The following is a 23,108-nucleotide window of genomic DNA, read 5'->3' as shown; positions in this document are numbered from 1 at the left end:
GGTTCGCAAAGCACCTAATATGACTTCCAATTTTACGACATCGTCCGTCATATTGAATAACTCTCCTAAACCGCTGCGAGCCAAAAACATGGGCCTAATTATATGATGATTGGGTTACTTTTCTAAAATTTTAAAAATGTCACATACAGCAGGTAGAGTCACTGTGGAAGTCATTCAAGAATAACAAAGGGCGGGAAAATGTTTAGACATCAATCATTTCAGAACTAAATAACAGATTTCCCTTTTTTAATGCATGTCATACCTGCTTCTTTATAATAATCAAATTTACAGAAATTCAGTTACAGTGTAAAGAAATATAGGTAAGCAACAGCGTTTCTCTGTAAGCTGTCTGGTTAAACTTCGAGACTTGGGGTCTCTGCTGTGACCCACATGCAAGCAACAGAACAACCTGAAGCGATACGACAACTTCATCTTTGACACCGGCAATAAAATTTGTTCCATCAACAAGTTGTTATTACTAAAACGCAGTTAAATCACGTACTTTACGGGTGCCGTGACCATCTGAGACAGCAAAACGTGAAATGTCAGGCTCGAGAGTGGAAGACTGGACGTAGATACCCCCAAACAATCGTCTTCTTTGAATGAAGTTTTGCAGTGGAGGTCTTTATTGTTGTTAGAGTCTATAAAGAGATGGGTGAAAAAGAAAGTTTATGAGGTGATGATAAACTTGCATCGAGATATCGATAAAACGTGTATTCAAGAAACGCCATCCATTAAGTTAAAATTTGCATTGTTTGTGTATTACCGATTCGAGTGAGTAGACAAGTTGGTCACTCCACTAAGGTTGATTCACCTGTTGCTTTATTATCGAAATATTTCAGTAATAGCCCGTTGCAAAAACGTGAGAGGACTGGGAAAGAGTAGGGTTGTTTTCCGTTTGTTTGAAAAACTAAGATATTCAAATGAAAGATCAACTAAATTTGAGAGTCTTAAGCAAGAAGGGAAGTATTTAGAGGAGGAAAATGGCAAAATGATAGCTCTGCAAATATCACCTAAAATAGAGAGTTTGTATGGATTGGGTAGACGGGCCACAAAATTTTAAGGGTTTGTATGGAATTTTGCAACTTTTGAAAGGCTCCCATTCGGACAAGTTTCCGCTAAAAACTCTCAATCTTGACTGGGTAGCTCTTCATTCGGATGAAATGTTTAGATTTTCAATCTAATCAATATAAGAAACTCGTCCCAGTCCTCTCACGTTTTTGCAATGGCCTATGTCGCGGCGGCGATTATATTTTCAACGACAAACTCTGAAAACGGCGTTGATGAGAGAGTCAAACTAACATCCACTTTTGACAGAATTAAAAAATTTCATTTCCACATTACATCGTATTTTGTCGGCCAAACGCGGGCTCTGAGTTTCAAACAAGGCCGGGAATCCTCGCTTCTTAGGCTCAGAAAAAGACTTAATTCGCTGCTAGGACGGCTAAGACGTGAAATCTTAACAAACAAGAGGACAGCATAGTTATGAGTTCAATGAAAAGGTTTATTAGGCGGCCAGAGTATTTTCCATACGACCTCTTGCAGCAAAAGTCACGACAGATGATTATTAACAAGTTATAGCGGATCTCCTGCTCGCCGAAGGCGCGCGAGCGGAGCCCCCTACCTTAGAAAATTTGGTAACCCATCGATCTGAAAATATTTTGCATTGGTTGTCAAATTTTGGTTGTCATGTAACCGTCCGTCCGTACGTCCGTACGTTCGTGCGCCGATACCTTGAAAACTAAGAGAGTAGCACCATTACCATAGCTACATTTTTGATTTTGGGCGTCCATGCTAATGTTAATTGACAGTTGTCACAAAGAGCTAACCGCTGACCAGTATCACGTGACTATATCGCGGGCTCAGGTTTAGAGTTCATCGAGGTTGCATGTTTTTTAAAGTTGACCGCTGACCAATTACTGGTTTACCGATTTCAAGTCACGTTATTTCTCTGTGGGAGAAGGAAGTAGTACTCGCAAAGGCAAAATTTCGACGCAAATTAACCCCTGGCGCGTTGTTGACTTTTCTTCTGGCACATTCCTTGTACAATCGTCTCTTGGAAAGTCCCTGATAATTTCTACAATCTTGGTTAGGCTTGTTGGGTATAGTTTGTTAAAATTGAACTGGAAAAAATAGCAAAACCACACGCTGAACAATTACATGCTCACAATTGATCATTCTTCGAGTTTCTGATCTAAGAAAAATAATTCTCTTTTTCCTTTATCGTCAGTTATTGCAATCTATATATTAGGGACGATCTCAAAGCACTTCTCCGAACTGTAATGTTGTCGCTGGTTTGAAGTTTGATAATGACGCTCAAGTACTGAGTTTGAGCTGTCTGTGTTTTTTTCCAGGAAGCTTATTAACAAAGACAGGCATTGAAAAAATGTTACATCGTGTGACTCGTGAGATTGTGTAGATAATTATACGGAATCGTTTCATATTATGGGATAGACTTCCACCCTTCCCCCGCTGTGTCTCTAATAAAACAATTCAGTGAAAGCTGAATACCCTTGCTTAAAAAATGACAATAATAGAACGTGCCCGATATTACATTCGAATATCATCATTTTTATTATTTGCAATTATTTTCCGCAAATTATTGTCACATTTTTCTTCGATGCACTGAATAGTTATTTAGTTTAAACTACCCACAGGGGTAGCCTCCATACAATGTATTTGCATGTTTGTATGGGAAAATATTCTTCATTATCTAATATTTTAAAAAAATATCCGTGATTCTTAGAGCTTTACTCGTGCACTGGTTATTGAGGCTCGTTACATGATCATTGACAAGAATACTCTTGTTATTAAATGGAATCTGTGTAACAATGTTTTTTCCTTAAATCATCGTATTCTAACGTGCTGTGACATCGTCTTTTTTTACTCTTGTATTGGTTAGATCTTATTAGTGGAACTTAGTTTATGTCAGCATTTTATCAAGTGAATACCTTAAGGAGCAGCATTATACTTATTTGCGGCAGTGTTATTATAGTCACGCATAGAATCATTTTTCTTAACTTTACACAAGACAACTATTTTCACCTTGTCCATGCACTTATGTCCACCTAAATTATTTGATTGTAAGTTTAAAATTGTTTTTATAGCGGAAAAATCCACGACAATTATCGTTAAATCACTGTCAATCGTTTTAATGATTAAGTAGATAAGCGGGCAGATAGATGGTGTCGCTTTTTCTTATGGAGGTCTTCTTGGATGCGGATGTCTTTTTTCAGTTTCCTTGTTAGTTGAAGTTTTCAACGACGTTTTCCTGAAACAGTAATGACATGAAGACCAATAAAAAATAACTGAGACTAGTTAATACTCGCTCATAAATATAGTGTCAATAGTGGATTTAACTTAGAGACGTATTGTGAGTTTATATATTGTCTTCCATATTGAAGCGTTTATAATTATGTCAGCCTGCATTGGGCCACAAGCGAATGAGGTGGAGACCGTCTTCCCTAAGAAGGGGTGGCGAATAGTCCGTTAAAAACCCTTGGTCTCGCAAAATTTTAGTCAAATTTCACGTGTCTCGCAGTCTCGTTAATTGTGCGTCTGGCAGTCGCGGTTTTTATACGAAGTTCTGTCGGAGTCTCGATATTTTGCAAGGCGAATGGCCTCGAAGTCCCGACTCGTTTGTTTGTTTTTATAAATGACCTCTTCTCGTCACTTTATAATGAATTTAACTTTCAAATTTCCGAGAAAAAGTTAATCTATACTTCTCCTAAATTGTCTGAATTCCACAAAAGTTACAAAACTTCTCACTACGTCATTTTGGCGCCAGCAGTTATTTTGTTCTAGGATATCATAAGGTAGTGTTTTATAGTCGAATTTCCAGTTTCATCTTGTTTGCAGAAGCTGGCCAACAGGCTAAAAAGGGAATCAAGAAACCACACAACCCACGATAGCTCATGAAGTCACGAAGTCGGATAACTTTTTTGTTGTCCCCTGTGGAACTGTGTAAAAGCTCAAGTATTTACGACAAAAGGCTTCTTTGTAAGACTTCTGTACAAGCACACTCCAGCTCATTCTTATAGCTATCAACTAAATCTGGAGCTCGAAGAGTCTGAACTCCTCGCGATCGCACTCAAAAAACTTTGAAGTCTCGGTCTCACAATCTAAAACGCCAAAATGTCTCAGGCTCGCACAGAAAAACGCCTGTCTCGTGGTCTCGCGAAGTCTCGCACATACCATTCGCCACCCCTCAAAGGGGCTATGAGCCAAACTCATGAATTGCCGAGGAGAATGAAATTATGCGTAATGTTACACATTGTCACACCTTTCATTGCATGGTATGCAAGAATGCTCTTCAAGTTAGGAAAATCAAAGACATTTTCCTGTAAAACATATAAGTAACCTTACACATAATTTCGTTCATTAGTCAATTTATGAGTTTGACTGATAGAGCCTTTGATTAGTAAATACCACAATATGGGTTTGTTGTAAAACGCAATAATATTTTGCTACTCTCTTGTTAAAGGTCTCACCTTTAAGTTGGTAAAAATGGCGTAACCAAGCAGGGCAACCTGAAAAAAAGGAAGAAATTATTTGAACACAAGCAATTTAATGAATTAGCAAAGTGGTAAAGCATCTGTATGAAGGCAATATCTATAAAATCGTCATCGTTTGTTTGGTAAAACAATCCAAAAATATAGAACCACTAAAGTTTTTATCCTCACCAGGCATAAAAGGTACTAAATTTATATCTGTTTACAACTTTCCAGCTCAATTAAGCGCCCTTCGTTTGGAAACCGGTGCATTTTGAATTTCGAAGTTATGGCGGCGCGTGACATAAAGCTACGATCGCATTTGTTGAAAAATATGTATTTATATCGTGATTTTTAGCCATTTAAGACGTTGTCGTATTTGGAAAAGTACTTATTTAAAAGTTTATTTGTTCAGTGCAGATAATCATTGTCGCAGATAGCCAGAGTAACTTCCAGATGTTAACGCTATTTTCCGGCCGCCATATTGGTGTACCACAGAGCAACACCAACATGGCAACTCCATGCTAAGCTCTGTAAATTTGCGCGGAACATTTCGACGAATATCTCAACTTTGGGACAACGCACACACCTCAAACTTGGAGAACTGTCTTCTTTATTTATCTTCTGTAATATCACAATTTCTTGACCTTATCCACTGAATGGTTTTTGATTTTATTTTTCATTGCGTGACAATGAAAACGCTCTATTGGTAATAAATCCTCATTACCACTAAGAAGATTTGAGATCGGCAGTCCTGAATTAAACCGCTTCACGCGTTTGAAATCGCTAAATGGTCCGCCTTCCACCAGTCGAATTTTTAACACGTTTCTATTCTATTTAGAGTTTGTATGTGTATTCTTTTGTTTTGTTTTGGTTTCATTAATTGATCGATTGATTGATTGATTGATTTTTTTGCTCATTTAAATAGTGTCCCCAATTAGCACAACAGTGCTAAAGATTCTGACAATAAAAAATTTTTTTTTTATGGGTGATGTAGTCCAGGAAGTCGTTCAGCAGCGCAGAGCAGGATGTTCGCTCGCACTTTGTGCTCGACCCTTCTAAACCGTGTGTTCTGCAGGTTACAACTGACTCAATTGTTTACAGAATTTGAGCGCAACTCCGAGAATCGAAAGTGTCATTTTCAATGCAATTAATGACTACTGTGCCTTACAAAACTTACTTTTCTCTTCAATCTTTCCCAAACTTGGAACCAAGCCTTTCACGTCTTTTCCGGAAACAAGTCCATTTATCAACGCCCTTTTGAACGCCGGGGTGAAAAGTCGGCGATTTGAACACATTATGCGCAATATGTGATGCTTCTTCTTCGATGGGCAGTGGCTGCAAGGGTTTGCGTCGCTGTCCTTCCTGGAAGTTGTACAGGTGAAAAAGATGAGGTTTCCTATAATTCAGTAACTCAGTTGTACAGTACACACAATTCTTACGATGTTTTTTTCGACTGTCTTACACAGATCCAGCGGTGAACGTAATAATTTAAATATATCCAGTATGGTCAAAACCTACCGTTCTGACTTAAGATTTCGAAACGTTATTACTTTTGCATTCAGGCCAATAGTAGGGGAGAGAGACTTAGTAAAGTTTAAGTTGACGTCGACGTGCAATTAATTCGAGGGTTCATAAAGGTACGCCATCTGGTTGTTTCTTCATGTATGTAAGTTTAATGTCCTCCGCAGGCGTTTTCAAGATTGCCACTCTGGAAATGAAACTAAGCCCGTTATAGATCAAATGTTTTTCAGGCGTTCTTTCGATTGCTCAAGGTGCTACCATACTGTAAAGATCATGGTTTTTTCAAAATTGTGTTAACGAACTGTTTTCTTAATCCTATTTCGAAATATAACTCGTTATTTTGTTTATCAAAATAGCAATTCTCTTTGCTCGCGCCATCATTACAAAACAGGTAGCACCGGGGTCCATTAACTCATCTTTTCGAGCCGTTGCTAGGGAAAATTTATTCTCATTTATATAATAAATAAATGAATGCGCGCACTCTGATTGGTCAATCAGCTATGGTTTATCGTGCCAGTAAACTCATGGAAACTTCGCGTGTGTTCTGAATTATTATATAAAAGCAATAGACCACAAGTTTCTGTGGTTTATAGGCATGATAAACCACTTGGGATGTTGGAAGAACACGAGAAGAATTCGTAAATCACTCGCCTGCGGTTCGTGATTTACGAATTCTTCTCGTGTTCTTCCAACATCCCGCGTGGTTTATCAGCCTATAACCCATAACAACTTGTGGTCTTTTACTTAAATAACCTCATCATTTTTAGTTAGTTCAGAGTAACTTCATGTGTTTTAACTTTTTCATGATCAGTAGTACCAGTGATGACGTCATCAGGCCACGCTCTTGGTCATGTGACTAATACTGAAAAAATGCAAAGGCTCCCAGGCAAATTACTTTATCGGGATTTTTTTCATTGAGCTAATAATTTAATTTAAATCCTCATTACGCTATGCATAGATTTTGTTTCATTTCTAAAAGGTCAGATTTCGAGAGAATTTCAAAATATTGAAAAATTCGTAATTTTCTGAAAAAAGGGTGATTTCGGAAAAGAAATGCATAGCTATGTGCCCAACGTTGGTTTGAATCGAAATTCGTCGAAAAAGGCTGGATTTAATGTAAAACCGCGTTTCCTTTAGCATTTAAAGAAACCGGAAGTGCGCCCGATATATATTGGAAGCATTCTCGTCCCCAGAGCCCACGATCCTTCTGGCCTGCGGCAGGGATCGAGAGCTCTGGGCTGGTCCAACAACGGAAGTCCGCGATTCACGGACTTCCCTTCAAATCTGGCAAACCTGATTGGCTGAGAATACGAAACGAATACTCTGCGTATCCTCAGAAAATCGGGCCAGGCTAGAGCTCTCGATCCCTGCCGCAGGTAGGAGAATGTATTGGAAGTTACCCTATCAGCGCGTGCGCAATTTACACTGCCAGCGCACTTCGGTAAGATCGAACAAAGCCACATGGAGTTAGTTTTTCTCTTTCTATTGCTCTTGTTTTTCTGTCTTTCTCTTATTTTGCCTTTGCTTGTACTTTTTTTACTTTGCATTTTGTGGAACACAAATAAAAACATCTTAAATGTTAGCGAATTTGCAAGTTCTTGAGTTGTTTTTATTTTCCACGCTCAGGCCGACGTAAATACCCGGAAGTGAAATATCATCTCCTTAGCAACGCGCGTGAGCGCGCGCATGAATCGGTTAATGGGCCCTTAAATAGAGTTGTCTACATTATTATTATTAATCAGTAACAATGGTCATAGAACTGAGTGGAGTCTAATTGAATTTTGTTCTGCATCCATGCGAGTGATTAGAAATACTGGGCGACCAAGAAATAAAAGTCAAATTTGTTTAATAGCGAGTTTGAAAACAGACCGATTTAGAGCACACGAGGTCCCGTTAGCAATTAATCATAATTATAACAAAATTTTGTTATGAAAAATCGGACTGATGTTCAAATTTGGGGTGAATTGAAAAATGTTGATTGCTTTTACGATCACACCGATTCGGCATCCAAGTGCAATTTCCTGATAGCAGCGCACACAAATGAGGCTTACTGTACAAATACACCAGGCTTAAACTGGTTTAACTTGTTAAATTAATCGTCTTAAATAAGGTCGCAGATAATCAGACAATCAGATTAAAGAGTGTTGTTACAACAACTTACAAAAGTCCGTAGTGGTCTAAAAGATCTTCTCCCCACGAACACCATTGTTTCCATTTATCGCATTCTCTAACTGACTGTCTTATTGCGTCGCTTATGACGGCAATTAGACCAATCCCAATAACAAGCAAAGCTCCTATGCCAGTTGCTGCGGCCGCAGCACCGGTAACACCGAAGACGGTGGCAATTCCTGAAAATGAATAATGGGAAAAATTTTGCTTTCTGAATTATTAGCAACCCAGTCGCCAAGATTCTCTCGAACTAAAAAATGAAATCACATGTTTTGTGCTCCCAATCTATAAGAAGCAATAACATGTCAGGTAACGATGTTGGGAATGAAGTACTTCGACAACAGGTCAGTGTCACAAAACCAATCACTAGTCCAGCTTGGTTAGGCGGGTTCACAACCCCTTCTCCTCTCCAGAAGGGTAGGTCATGCACAGCCCTCTGAGAGAGGTCCTTACTCCTTTACAGGGCTTCTGGTCACCCTGGTCACAATACCTCTTTCCAGGGGCTGCAATCCCCTGGAAGAGGTATTTAGTCCTTTAAGGAGTTTAGACCATTCAGTACACAACCAAACCAAGTCAAACTCTCGCTTATTTTTTTTTTCTGGAGAACCTTCTCGAAAAGTAACTAATATTCAAATACGAATAAAGCTAAGTGAGAAAACTATGACTGCGCAAAAAAAGCTGCAGTTCAGTCGTCTTTTAATACTGAATGTAGTGTTACCATGCTATTGTTATCGCTACCAACCTAGGCCTGCTCCAATTCCAGCAGAAGCCGCAAACGCGAAGTCGTCCGCTATTTTCCAAGGATCCACGTTATCTGCGGTAAAATCTTTGTAGAGGTCATAAATGCTTATACCAAAGAAAATTCCGTCAGCAACAACACCAAGAGCGGTAAAGAAGCGCCCTAATTTGGCAGCCTTTGACATTCGAGTCATTCTTGCACTTGCTCTCTCCATGTCATGCAACTCCACGCTAAATTCGGTTGCTAACCGTTCTTCAAATGTACGTAACTCCTCAGCATTTCTTGTACCGTAAAATTTCCATGAGCTTGTCTGTCGACGCGGCTGAAATAGTTTATCTTTCAGCACTTTGGCGACGTCGTAAGTGCCTTTAATGGATCCCACACCACCAACAGCTGTTGCTACAACAGACAGAACATCTCTCGGATTACCTTGACGAAAGCCACTGTTTGGAGTGAAGATTTCTCTGAATACGCTGTAGGTGGCACCAACTGCTCCTAGCACGTTAAACGTATGTGCAATTCCCTGGACAAAACGCGGATTTGTGCGAATCAACTTGTCGAGTTCACTGGATGATAGCCCAGCAAGAGGATCCTGTGCGTTTCTAAGTTCTTCGTGGAATAGGTCGCGCAGATCGTACCTTTTCTTTGTCATGCCAGGTAGTTTATAATAATCTTTCCAGGCTTCTTTCTCTGCTTCGAAGTCCCTTATGGGTCGGCTAAATAATTCACTTATAGTGTTAACTGCTCTAGGTCTTAGTTGTATTGCTTCATTGATCTCTCCAATATCTTGAGAATGCTCCTGAACGAAAAGGTCAAGGAACCTCTCCTTGAAGTCTTTCGCACGAGAGTCGACAGCTGTTAGAACGTCGAGCTTTTTCATGTCAAGGAAATTGCTAAACACTCCAAGCTGTGTGCTTGTCAGAGGATAAAGCATGACATTTATTATGCCCTCCATGACGTCTATGAATGTAGTTCGGACTTCTTCAGGTACACTCGGCTCTTCATATATTGCGGTAATGGCCGCACTTATGGTATCCCTTTGCTTTTCCTTGTCAAGCGGTTGCATTATTGTCCAAGGCTGCAAAAGAACAAATAAATTTAAAATTAGTAGTATTAATATAAAGTAATGTCTAGGTCCTTGGTCTAACCTGGGTATGTGATTTTAATGCGCTTTCAAGATGTCTGATATCGCTTTGAACTACCAGCCTAAAAAATAGTCCGTCTTTAGAAACGATGCTTGAGTTAGACAAGAACTGAATTTATTTCAGGAAAGATATAAGTTTAAATGAACAATGATACAAACGAATTTCGTCCCAAGGTCGTTCTTTGTTGTCACGAAATTTCGTCAAAATTTCGCTCACTTTTTTTTGCCTATGTGACTGACTTTCGACAACCTGAGTGTTTGTACAGGACTGGTCCATTGAAACTGATTGGTAAGTTGAGCTGCGATGGAATTGGCTGTAAGATTCGTGTGAATTAGCTAATTTATAGGCATGCCACTGAAACAAAGGAAACAAATATTTCAAATAAACGTAACATATATAGTTAAAAATCCCAACTGGCAGAAGGCAGACCAGTTGGCTATTTACAAAGCGTGACCGAGGATTTGAACTCGGGACTACCGAGAAACAAATCCCCGCTAGTGGCAGGGTGGAGGCCTTGAAAGACAAATTTAAAAGTGTTTTCGTTCGGTCAGATTGACAATCATTATACACTTGAAAAGATTCTGATGTCCACTGATAGTGCGGTTGACATTTGCTATCCTTGTGTAATCTCTTGAACACTTTTGGAAAGTTACCACGTTAATAGTTCAGCAAGGTGGGATTGAAAAAATTGCCAGGTGACGATAAAATTTTCAATGACGCCCATTAGGGTTGAAACATAACACTGGCTGTTCCCTAAAATTGCAATATGTTCAAAGGAAAGTGCTGTCCATTTCTCTCCACCCTCCCCCTTCAACCACCCTGCTTTAAAGGTCCCCAAAATTATATAGTTCGCGACCAAATTTTGAAATCAACCTACACTGGCATATCTAAACAGAGTACATTCACTTCGATCTCGTTGTATTATGTTTATAAGAACAACCGAATTCGCTGTAATTGTTTGAAAAATTGCAGGTCGTGGCATGTCGTACTGCACCCAGGTTTTAACATGAATACGAATTTAATTCAAATTTACTTCTGCAAGGTTGTGCTGCAGCTCTGAGCAACACAGTGTAGATGAACAGCGCAATTAAAAATGAACTAACCTGGTTCACTATCTCTTTCGAAAGGAGTGCGCTCATGATCTCTTGTCTGACTTCTATTCCCAAGTCTGGTCGGATTAAGTCTAGTACTTTAAGATGTGAGTCCATAATGGGCTGTATATAAGACCTGTCATTGGATAGCAATTCTTCTAAAAACTCCCGACTTCTAAGTCTGGTGGCAATTAAGACGGCTATTCCACCGTAGGCCGAGTATCTATTGGAAACATCACGAAGCAAACGAGGTATCACTTCGTTGCGCATCTTGAATATTTCTTCGGTCATCCACTTAGACTGAAAGACTTGATTAAGTTTATCTTTGATTTTCTGTTTCAGGACTTTATCTTCCCAAAACGTTAAATTCGATAAGGACAGGCAGGCTTCTAAGTCTCCAATTTCTTGCCAACTATGTGCACCGGGAGGTGGTCTGATAGTAGGACTTGCAGGTGGCGGTTTAGGAATGTGATCACCAATTGTGCTCATTAGCATTTCGTTTACTCGCTCACCAATCTCTTTCAGTAAAGTTATATCCATATGTACGGACAGAAATGGCCTAAACAATCCCTCTCCAAAGCTTCCAGGGCCAAAAGCTTTATTTATTACCTCGGTCAGGGATTCGACGGAGTTCGGAGCTACATTATTTACTGTATCGTCATTAAACTGGAAAAGAGTCGATATTGCTGCGCACATCCCAGTGACTTTAAAAGGAGGTGGAATTAGCCAAACGAATGACGCTGGAGGTTCTGGATATTCCAAACTTTTCAGACCACCAATTCGTGCAAGTTTTTGAAACTCTCCAGGAGATGATGTGTCTGATGGCGACTTGTATTCAACGCTGTAAAACAAGCCTGTAGTCATAGTTTGTTGAGCGTAGCTTCCCTCCTGATAAACATTGCTGAAAAGAGCTTCAAGCTTGGCATTTCTATCATGTGAAAATGCTGCAAGAGGAAAAGCTCCACCGTTACCTCTGAAAATAAGTTTAACTAAAGCTGGGCTTTGGTTGTTGGAGACTATGACTGGTGTTACGGTCGTTTTTGCAAACCGAAGTAGACCTCCTCTTACCCCTGATCCTGGTGAAGGTGTGTCAACCATGACCTTTCTATGAAAATGAAGAAGAGAGTATTTGTTGCCTTGATAAACGTTTCTTGGTGAATTTGGAGGTGAGCCAGCTGGCACTGGTATCGGACGCTCCGGTGTAGGCTCGCTGGGAATTGTTAGACGCCAGGGGCCAAACCAGGATCCAAACATCCTTTTGGCACTTTCAATTTCTCTTTCTGATGGAAGAGCAAGAATTTGTTTGTAGTGACCAGGTTTAAGCTGCTCTGTTTTTGGCCAAAGCAAAATACAGTCGTTCGGTTCAATTTCGCCAGACACAACTGAATAGCCACCATTTGTCGGATCACAGGACTCTGTTTTAAATATCCAGAAGTTCAATTCCTCAACATTTTGATCTGCCTGAAGATTACTGGTAATGAGTTTGACATAACTCCAACCTTCCTCGTTCTCTGGACTGCTATATGGAGTTTGGATGGTAATTCTCTCGCCACTCTGAATGGCAGTTCCACCATTAAATGTACTAATTTTAAATAAGAACCAAAACCAGTCGTTGTCAGGCATAATACTGCTGATGGGATTTGCCACAAGATTGTCAGGGGTAGCCTCTCTCACGTCTATATTGTAGGTATTGGACACTTGGCCACTTTGAGGACGGATTCGTCTTAAAAATGGGTTCGAGGAGGCGCTACTTTCCTTTTTAAGATATGCATAATACGTAATACCATTGTTTGTTACATCAGGGCCAACAGGTTGCGCCTCAATTTTATTAATTGAAACTGATGGTAAACCGTTAGAGTCAAGTGTTAAGTCAAGGAAAAGAATGGAAGCACTTGAAGTTGTACCGGCTATAAGCAACAGGTGGTTGTTGACAATTTTAGTAGAAAGCCGCGTGTCCAGACTCCCAATGCCAGTCACAAGTAAAGACCCTGTACCACCTGTTTTAACTGTTATTTGCCCTTCTCCATTTATTTGAAATATATTCCACTTAAAGCGCAGGGCTCCTGAATATTGGTCCTCCGCGAAACACTCTATCAGGATCAAGTGATCCCGGTCCTGGTCTCGGGTTGCTGCTAGGCAGCCCTTTTGCGCCTGGCTTGATTCTATAATTCGTTGATTCCCAGCAACCAGTACAATTGTGCTTGTATCGGCACTGAGAGAAAAACGTTTTGCTACGACATGACCTTCTCCCGTCAAACGAAGTATGTAGATATTCTGTGTTTGAACGATTACCTCCAATGGAAAGCCAGTCAATGGAGGTTCATAATCCTCCAGAACCTTTATATTGGATACAGATTGTGTTTTTGAAATGACGTAATGAACCACATTAATCTCGTCTGACTGTCTTAGGGACCAGAAGCCAATACTTCCAGTAGCCGTTGGATCTGGATCCTGAATGCTTCTATCGATTTGTTGCTTTGTTCTTTCCATATTGAAGAGTTGAATGTTACTTATTTGACCATTAAATCTGTTTCGTTTTATTGACTGATGAAGTTCGTTTTCCCCAAACACCAGTGTTCCCTCATTTGTGCTAGGCAGAGGGGCTGTAATACCTTCCCATGTAGTTTTTCGACAGGCAGATTCTCCATTCACCATTATCGTTAGTGAGCTTCCAACTGTTCCGGTCACCGCTATGTGGTGAAATGCTAGAGCTCCTACTTTGTGAGTGTCGTCCGTTACTACGTCTGTGTGGCAAGATAATCTACTTTCCCCATTTAGAATCACAGAAAACGCTAGAGAGCCATCTAACTTCAAGTCTAAACTAACGGATGACTTGTGAAACAAAGCCATCGGAATTTCATCTACAGGCATGCGCCGTGGCCTTATCCAGAACTCGATTGAAAAGCCAGGTGAAGCCTCTGAGCCCATTGAGTTCATTGCTTCGTAGTGAGGAATTTCAATTTTATCGACAATTCCATCCAGATCAGCTACTCCGCTAACATCTTTGTCTCGATTGTTTACTGTCGCGGGGCTCTCGTTCGTTGCATCTCGGCGTCGTTGGGAATACAAAGGGCCAAGTTGTCTAGGCTCCATGTCCACATAACCTCCGAATTTAAGGTGGGCGCCGTATTGAACTTTTTCACCTGTGGATGAAAACTTGCCATTTGGAGCGATATGGTGAAGACCGGTATAAAAGGTAACTTTAATAGCTTGACCACCCGAGGTAAGATCGACAACCGAGATTGCAGGATCATGTGCCTCTTTCACCTTGTTAATAAAAAAAATATAAGTTAACATTGATATTATCATCTACTTGCTTTGTTCTTTCTGTTTTTAGATATGAAATCCATGATCTCTAAAATATATAACTTATCAACGAGTATCCACGTTGAATGTTAACTCTTGTGAACAAAGCCAATATTTCCCTGTTTTCTCTCTAAATCACACACGTCGTCAAAAGTCTCAGAAATAGACAACAGAAATTCATTAGAGTTCTAGAGTTCTTTCCTCCCTTCTCGTCAGTGTTTTTTTCCATTTTCCATTTTGCCTTTCTGCTCTAAGTGTAAGTCTTTTTGCTGTTGGACACAACGGCTTCCGTGAACGTTCTGCAAAAACCGAACTTAACGAGGATAATATAAGAAAACACAAGCCTGCAAATTGTTTGTGAAATGGCTAACATTACCTCTCTTTGTAAGGACGGCAAGGGCTCATATCTCACTGCGCTCCCTGAGGAGAAAACAGCAGTGTTCATATTTTCTCTAATGCACAAAAATAACATCGCTTGATGGAACTCCTTTCTAGGCAAGCAGCTTTTTTTCAAGGCTGCATGTGTAGCTTACATGCATAGAAAAATACCAAAGTAGAGAGGTGCGGCTGCTGCCCAATATTGAACTTTAAACTGCTATACTTACTCAATATAAAACAAATTGTTATTGTGAGAAATTATCAATGTAAAGCACGAAGATACATTCTTACCAGATGTTTTACATGTAAAAGCCCTTCTGTCGAATGGTGTGCCACTTCCAAGTCTTTGCTTTCTACATGCCACGTCTATCCATGTTCCATCTGGTTTCATTGCTCCACAGTCTTCATCTACTGTTGCCTGGTTTGGTTCTCCCACCGCCCAAGGCGTAAAATCTCCATAAGCTGAGCCATCGATCCATTTAAAAGAATTCGATCGAATGTTGTGATCAGTGAGGCCTATCCATTGTTCGCCTTCGTCTGAGGAGAGTGACTTTATGAAGTCGTTTTCTCGCTGACTGTGAATTGAAGCCAAATGAACATTTTCGCCATGTTGTCGACAAACACCTTCGGCTGAAAACCAGGAATTTGCGGCTGATTTTTCTCGGTGGTAATAGTAATGGCCACTCCATAACTGCCAATCACCTTTAGAATATAAAATGAAAGTTGTTAAATTAAGAGGAGAACATTGCAACAGGAGATGAAGCATGCATAGGGTAGATGTAGCAAATACAAGTTTCATTAATCACACAAAAAATGAATAGATCAAAATGAAAATTTCACTTTACCTGTATTGGATAACGTTGTGCTGTCTAGCGATAAAAGAAAAGGGAATTGATTCGGTAAAGTCATTACAAATCTTATAACAATTAAAATAAACGAAATAATATTCTAACAGACACCCACAAGAGAATGAAAGGTGTTACGCTTAAAAAAAGACTTCCCATTGAATTACAATTCCCCGTTGAATTGGTTAAGGTCCCTATCTGGAAAATTTCTGGAAAGAATGACCATTCACCCTTTCATTCTTTGCACTCGATTGTGTTTCCTCACGTTAAGCATTCAAATACAAGTGTTCCTACGAAGAATCGCCGGAAATCTTAAGCTCTTGCCCTTTACTGCGCAGAATTTTACTTTTCATTAGATCACTGAAGTCACCGATGAGTTGATGCCAGAGACGAAAGGGAGGTAATTGTTTTGAAAGTAGTCAGTTTGAAATAATTTCCAGGCGTGCGCTAGCTCACGCTACATCCGATATTGAACTTGTTTAGTAACAGATTTAATTAAGTTAAATTTAGTTGAATTTTTTTTTCTGTTTTATCGTCGCTCAGCCGGACACTCAATCGAACTTCACTTAAAGGTCACTCCAAAAAGCTTACTTTTTTGTCTCCACCTATAGCAAGTAAACATTAGGTTTTTCCTCACGTCGAAGTTTCAGCCTCTAAAGTGCGTGCCATCCTGAAGAAATTCGTCTCGAAAGAAGCCCAGTATTCGACTTTGGAGGCCGGCATTTTAAAACTGTACTTGGCAGCATTTCGTCCAACTCGAAACAGGCAGGACTGTTGAAAACCCGTCCTTCATAAGGTCAGCAAAATGTATTTTCTTTCCAAGCGATTATCCACTTCACTATCTTCCGTGCCATCATTTTAGGAGTTTGGAGCACGTTTGGCTCGAAATAATACGGCTCGAGAGCAGACATAGAAGATGGAATTGGATTGGACATATAATGAGGAAAGACAAAGAGGAACATTGCGTCACAGCTCTGGAATGGAGGCCAGAAGGGAAAAGAAGGCCTGGTCGACCCAAAACAACATGGAGGAGAATGGTTGAAGATGAAAGGAAAACAGCTGGGTGGCAGTCATGGGCGAATGTCAGAAACCTCGCAGCAAGCCGTAGTGGTTTGAAAGAGAATGTCAAAGCCTTATGTGCCTTATGGCATAAAGAGATATAGGATAGGATAGGAGCACGTTTGGCTCGAAATAATACGGCTCGAGAGCAGTCATAACCTGGAGTGGTAGTTGGAAGGCTTGTTGCAAGCCATGGACAAAATCCCTTGGACGGAATCACGTCACGAAAACTCGGCCTGGCTGCTAAGTACTGTTCAAAATGGCGGCAACGATGTCAAATTTTGGGCTTCTTTGGAGACTAATTGCATAAGGAAAACCTGCACGTTTGGCTCGAAATAATACGGCTCGAGAGCAACCATAACCTGGAGTGGTAGTTGAAAGGCTTGTTGAGAGCCATGGGCAAAATCCCTTGAACGGAGTGACGTCACAAAAACTCGGCGTGGCTGCAAAGTGGCGGCAACCATGTCGAATTTTGGGCTTCTTTGGAGACGAATTTCATTAGGAAAACCTGCAGTTTAGAGGCCGAAACTTCGGTGAGTGGCTAAACTTATTAGTGCCAGGTTTTTATTACTGTTGACAAAAAAAAAGTTTCCTGGAGTGACCTTCTCCTTTAGAACAAATGTCCACAAAAACCGAACAAAACCAAATTTCTAAACGAGGCTAGAAAACTCAACTTCCCTCGTCTTTTGCACATAGCTAGCCCCTACCAAAAATGCAAGCAAGCTCTGGTTTCTTTTTTGAACGATTTTTGTCTTTCCGAGTAAAAGAACATTTCGATTTACCCTTCAGACTCAATTTAGCGAATCCCAACTAGACCAAAAAATCGACCAGTTTCATTCGAGTCGCATGTCGCAACTATTGAGCGCAGAAAAGCTGTGACACAACAGGCTTATTGCTGGACTAATATTTTTTGTTCAAAAAGCACAGTTTCAAGAATAATCTAACTATTTAATGGAAAGCAAAAACAGAGTGATCTCCAACAATTAGTTCGTCCGTTGGTAAGACGTATCCTCATTTTGGCCATGTGCCATAATTCGGAATCCATTAGACTGAGGATTTTAACCCAGGATGAAAAGTTGGGCGTATTTACGGGATGGTCGTATTAATGGGCAGGGTCAAATTTCATGACTGCACTATTATAAGTCAGTGACGTCTTGACAGATATCACAATTACACTTCTAAACAACTGTTCTGTAATAAGCATTCAAAGTACAGGTGTATTTGTTTTTTTTTAAAAAGTTGAAACTTCAATCAATACATACAATATTAACCAAGGAAAGATGAGCATGACTGGTTCGTGTGGCCGTATTAAGGGGGTTAAATTACAGACAGAGACATGTGCCCTTAATAGCGTCCTTTTTTGATATTGGACTTCCATGCTATGTTCAAGTGACACCTGTCAAAACAAGGTATCCGCTGACCAGTATCACGTGATCATACCGCGGGCTCAAGTTTAAACCTCGCTTGTTGTAAAACAGGGACGGGTTGTTCGGAAGCCGGTTAACGCCAACCCAGAATTATAAAAGTTAACCGAAGTATAATTTTTTCTTGTATTCAAATGCTTTTTGCTACTTTTGTTTTGTGTATTTTGAGGACCTTGAGATTATTCAAACCCAAAACAGAAGGGCAAACAACATAAGCGGAAAACCTTACCGTAAAGTTACAAAACTCGAATCAAAATTCTCGCAACCCCGCCAAGGAGCTCCGCCTTTAGGCTTGGCTAAATCTATAAATTATGTTTGTCAAAGCGTGTGATTTCACGTACCACTTCTTAACGCCTTGCAAGGAGACTCTATCACAATCCTTTCTGGGGCTTCTTGCAGGAAATTTTGCCAGCTGTACACGTTTCCATCATCCCATTCATCCAGCCAACATGATGTCGACATCTCCTCGATTCGTGTATCGGCAAGCTTGTGATCCCATACGTTGACATTTGTTAACATTCCTCTGAATGATTGAGCGGCATCTAAAGCACCTCCGACCGAGTCTTGCTCCTGTCCAAGCATCAAGGAGCCGCCTCCTCTTATCGTATGGCCTTGCTTGAGCCGGCCTTGTTCTTTGATCTCTCCGTCTTTGTAGAATGTCCATGATCCCAAACTGTTTTCCCACGATACACAGATTTGATGCCATGTACCATCATTAGCCGATACTGTTGTCGTGCTGTAGAGGAAACGTTCTCTGTTTGTATGACTCGTGTATCTCGTTCAGTTTTATTGGACTGTATAAAATAAGGCTAAATGGATATGTGTATATTAAAAGTGTTATTTGCCATTTCATTCTTGTGTATCTACGCTGTAATTATGAAAAAGTAAAGCTACGGTACTACATTCGATTAGGCCTAATATAACACTAACGACTGTCGTATAATAGCAGAGGTTGTTTTTCAGGGTACAATGAAAGAAAAAATCATTATTTATTTATATATTTATTTATTTATTTATTTATTTATTTATTATTTGCTTCTTTGTGTTCCTCTCCCTCAGTCATCATAGCACTTTTTATGCACTAGTGGTAGTGCGTTCTCTATTACTTGCGCGGCGATTTGACTTATGGGGAAGCCATTCAGTGTTCGAAGCCAAAAGGAGGAATTATGAGATCCAAACCGGGAGGGCAATCTTCACAACCCAAGGTTAACTAACGAATCAACACACACTGTTCGACAAACACTGTTTTGATCCATACTTTTGAATTTTGTTCCTCAAGTTAACAATCGTACGGTTACGAGATTTTATCTGGGGATTAGCTTTAACCCGAGGTTCTCTTAGCCCTTTTTTGCTCAACCGGGCCCTGATCTTTAAGGTTTGAAAAAGTATTTCATCATGCATATGAACGGTATGGAACCATGTGAAAGACTAAATTTTAACATGATTTGTTTTATAAACGTGAAATTCGCGCTATTCTTTGTCGTTGTTCAATGTTGTTCTTGTTTCTTTATTCTCATAACTACAAAACATGCGTCTTCCACCTATGAACGATTCAAATATCTGTTCATCTGCTAACCAGTTTTCAGGGTCTTCCCCGGATAGAGAAGTAGAAAGACCTTGGGAACGAGGTTGTTCATGTCTATAGCCCCGTCTTAAACTTAGTTTTATTTTACCTTCCTTTGTCATCGATGAGCAACTTAAAATAGCCATTCCGGAACTCGATGACGAGCTCGTTACCATTGTTCGAGCCTGATGTCGCGTAGCTGAAAGGAGTCCCTAGAGTATCACTTGAACTCATCCACAGGCACACGGTAAATGCCCTCAAACTGGGCATGCCTGATACCCTGACAAAGTCGCTCTCTCCTTTGTCTGGAAAATGCAGGGCTTTGTCTAAAGTGATAAGGAGAAATAAGAAACGAATCAGGTTAAAATGTATCTGCACTTTTGTAACTGTTCATGACAATTGAGCTTTAATAGTAATAATATATAACTGATTAATAATTGAAATTGCGCTGTTCACTTTACGTGCCTGTTTCAAATTCGTTTCGTGTTTGATTTTATTATACATGTAGTTTTAGGGCACTTGCAAGCCTTGAAATCGTTAAATTTTACCTCGAAGTTTTTCCAAAATGTTCCGTTTACTGCCTATGGCCGATAATTGCGGTTGTATCTCTTCGTCAGCGTATAAATTGATCCAAATATTTACTTGACCGCAGCCCCAGAGTAGGATTTTTCGAATTGTTTCTTCTCTGCTTTCGGCCGCCTTCTTTAACGTGTTTCCTTTGATTGAGAACGAAACTACCACATTATGTACATGTCAATTATAATCAGAAAAATTTTGTTTCGATCAGCATACACACAATGAGTTTTCGGAACGAAACATTTTATTCGTTATCAGGCTAAATATGTTAAGGCCTGGTGTGAACACAGCTTTAGATACCAAATATTTTTACGCCTCTCGAAACCCAGACGTATTCTCAATCTTCCACTTTATTATAGAAGTTGTGGATGTTGTTGTTTTTCTTTCATTGATGGCTCACAAAATACCGCATGCTTAAAAAAATAAAGCTCGAGAAAAGTTATTTGTTTTTTGCCATTTCTTCCCAACCTAAATTGGAAATGCATCACTCTTGCTCTAGAGTCTTTTCTTTTTTTATGAGAATATTGTTTTTCCGACCGAGGCTGAATATTCCTATTTTCTGCCGATTTGAGGCTGAAAATATTCTTGTGAATATTCTTATTTCCCGTTCACACGTATCCGGATATTTTTGAATCCGCAATTTTTTCTTACCAGATACGGCCTCCGTCCACACGCATCCAGCGAATTCGGCAGCGAATCCGGATATTTTTTAATCGGCTCTCCAGAGTGGAAAAAATAAATCTGCAACAAATTCGATAACGCCGTGTGGACGGTGAATCCGGATATTTTCGAAACCGATGACGTAGCAAAATCGTGTCCAGTCTCTTACCAAACAATAACCAATATGGCGGCACAACGTGTGGGCCTAGTTTCTCTAGAGTGAATCCGGATACCATCGGATGCGTGTGGACAGGCGAATTCGATTTGAATACGCTAAGTGTGACTGGGAAATTTTTGAATCTGGAGAGAAAAAGTTGCGGATTCAAAATACCCAGATACGTGTGCAAGGGGCCTGAGACTATAGCGCATGTCAATTCTGTTTTCGAATGTATTTGTTGTCTGAATATCTGCAGGCATTAAAGCCTTATGTGAGGCACATAACTTCTTCAGAAATGTTATATTACCACCGAACATACAACCAGTGCTGTTTTTGCCGTTTAGAGAAGGGAAGAATTTTACACTGTTTAGTTAAAAAGTAAAATTGTATTGTATTTTCAAATTTTTAACACACAAAATTATATTCTTCTAAAAATCTCAGCCTCGAGTTTATTCTTAAAATATGCCTAAAATCTCGTAATTTTCAGCCTCGATATTTTCATAAAACATATGCTTATAAAAAAGAAAGAGTTTATTTCTCAAAGTGTATGCTGCCTGTGTTATATTACGCACCCGTTCTGGGCGGCATACAAGGAGATTTTTTCACAAGCCTTGCTGGGGCTTCTTGCAGGAAATTGCTCCATCTGTATACGTTTCCAGCATTCCATTGATCCAGCGAACACGATGTTGACATCCTCTCGATTTGTGTATCAGACAGTATTTTATCCCATACGTTAACATTTGCTAACATTCCTTTAAATGATTGACCAGCATTAAAACCACCACCGACCGAGTCTTGGTCTTGCCCCAGCACCAAAGAGCCGCCTTCTCTTACGGTATGGCCTGCCTTGAGCTGGCCTTGTTGTTTGAGCTCACCATCTTTGTAGAATTTCCATGATCCCGAGCTGCTCTCCCACGATACACAGATGTGATGCCATACACCATCATTGGCCGATACTGTTGTCTTGCTGTGGAAGAAACGTTCTCTGTTTACATCCCTGATTTATCTCGTACAATTTCATTGGACTGCAAAGGGTAAGGCACAGTAAGATATATGCAGTGTACGGAAAGTTTTTTGGGGAAACATTTCATTCTTTTCTAGAGCAAAAAGTTCATATTCACCCTAAGCATTTCGGAGTTAGTGGCATTAAAACTAGTAAATTTGTGACAAAAGAATTTTCTCAAACATTGCGGTAGACTCCGTGGCACCTATTGAGACCTCAAATAAATTTAAACTGCAACTAGCCTACTTATTTTCCAAACACTTCAGCGAAAAAAATATCTCGATGATAAAATCCCCGCGTTTCTACAGGCGTTTGAAGATGTAATTTCTGCGACCACGACCGAGCAAAGTGGAATCTGGGTCGAGTCATCGGAGGAACTGCGCGAAAAGCAGTCAAGAGACGTTTGACTGGGTATCGAGCGCTGTGAAAACATACTTGGGATATTTGTGCTTCATTCTTATCAAAAATGATCAAGACTTTTGAATGAAAGATAAAGTCACAAGTCACACACATTTGCATATTTCGTACTAGACTTCGCGAAGATCTTGACAAAAGGTTCAGTGCAGTATTATGGTGGATACATTTCTCCTTCACTGTTCTTTTGTCGATTCAGTAAACGTTTTGTTTTACTTTCCTAATACACGTATCAATGCTTGATTTCTTTTAAGTTTGTGACTGAGATATATTTCGTTGCTTAAAGAATGAAACAATTGTGTATGCGGAAGGGCTTTTGAGACACTCGGCCGTATTGTTGTTTTCACCGGTCATGTGATCAACAATAAAAATCGTAAATATTCAATAAATAAAGTTAAGAGCTAATTCCTGTAAATACCGAGAATGAGATGACAGTCGCGAACTTTCGGATTTCTTCATATTTTGCCCAAATAACCTCTATAGTGAGTTGTTTTCGAAAATACCATTCAAAGGTCCTGAAACGCTTTAGTTTTTTCGAAATCGAGGAAAGTTTGAAAATCGCCA

The 23,108-nt window shown here is 39.9% G+C and overlaps 1 protein-coding gene across 1 annotated transcript; it reads right to left on the bottom strand.

Moving 5' to 3' along the window:
- Positions 1-2,596: 2,596 nt before the first annotated feature.
- Positions 2,597-22,480, bottom strand: LOC145478391 (uncharacterized). The gene is made up of 12 exons (XM_081456407.1): positions 21,700-22,480; positions 19,844-20,060; positions 18,512-18,906; positions 15,688-15,711; positions 15,134-15,544; positions 14,841-14,884; positions 11,171-14,425; positions 8,926-10,000; positions 8,176-8,362; positions 5,671-5,855; positions 4,491-4,529; positions 2,597-3,271 (listed from the first exon to the last, which is right to left on the bottom strand). The coding sequence occupies exons 1-12, from the start codon at positions 21,875-21,877 to the stop codon at positions 3,258-3,260; spliced, it is 6,024 nt and encodes a 2,007-aa protein (XP_081312533.1). The 5' UTR covers positions 21,878-22,480; the 3' UTR covers positions 2,597-3,257.
- Positions 22,481-23,108: the final 628 nt, after the last annotated feature.

The sequence above is a fragment of the Orbicella franksi genome, chromosome 2 (genome assembly GCF_964199315.1).
Source record: "Orbicella franksi chromosome 2, jaOrbFran1.1, whole genome shotgun sequence".
Classification (NCBI taxonomy): domain Eukaryota; kingdom Metazoa; phylum Cnidaria; class Anthozoa; order Scleractinia; family Merulinidae; genus Orbicella; species Orbicella franksi.
Note: the sequence above shows the minus strand (reverse complement) of the source record. Positions and strands in the feature narration are given on the sequence as shown.

What these genes read in the sequence shown, in the direction of transcription:
- LOC145478391 (XM_081456407.1), bottom strand. Translation starts at nt 21,877, where the DNA reads ATGTTAGCAAATGTTAACGTATGGGATAAAATACTGTCTGATACACAA. An exon ending in CTCATCGATGACAAAGGAAG is followed by an intron (nt 18,907 to 19,843) that starts GTAAAATAAAAC and finishes TTTCCTCTACAG; the next exon opens with CACGACAACAGTATCGGCTA. An exon ending in CGAAAGAGATAGTGAACCAG is followed by an intron (nt 10,001 to 11,170) that starts GTTAGTTCATTT and finishes GTTCTTTTGCAG; the next exon opens with CCTTGGACAATAATGCAACC.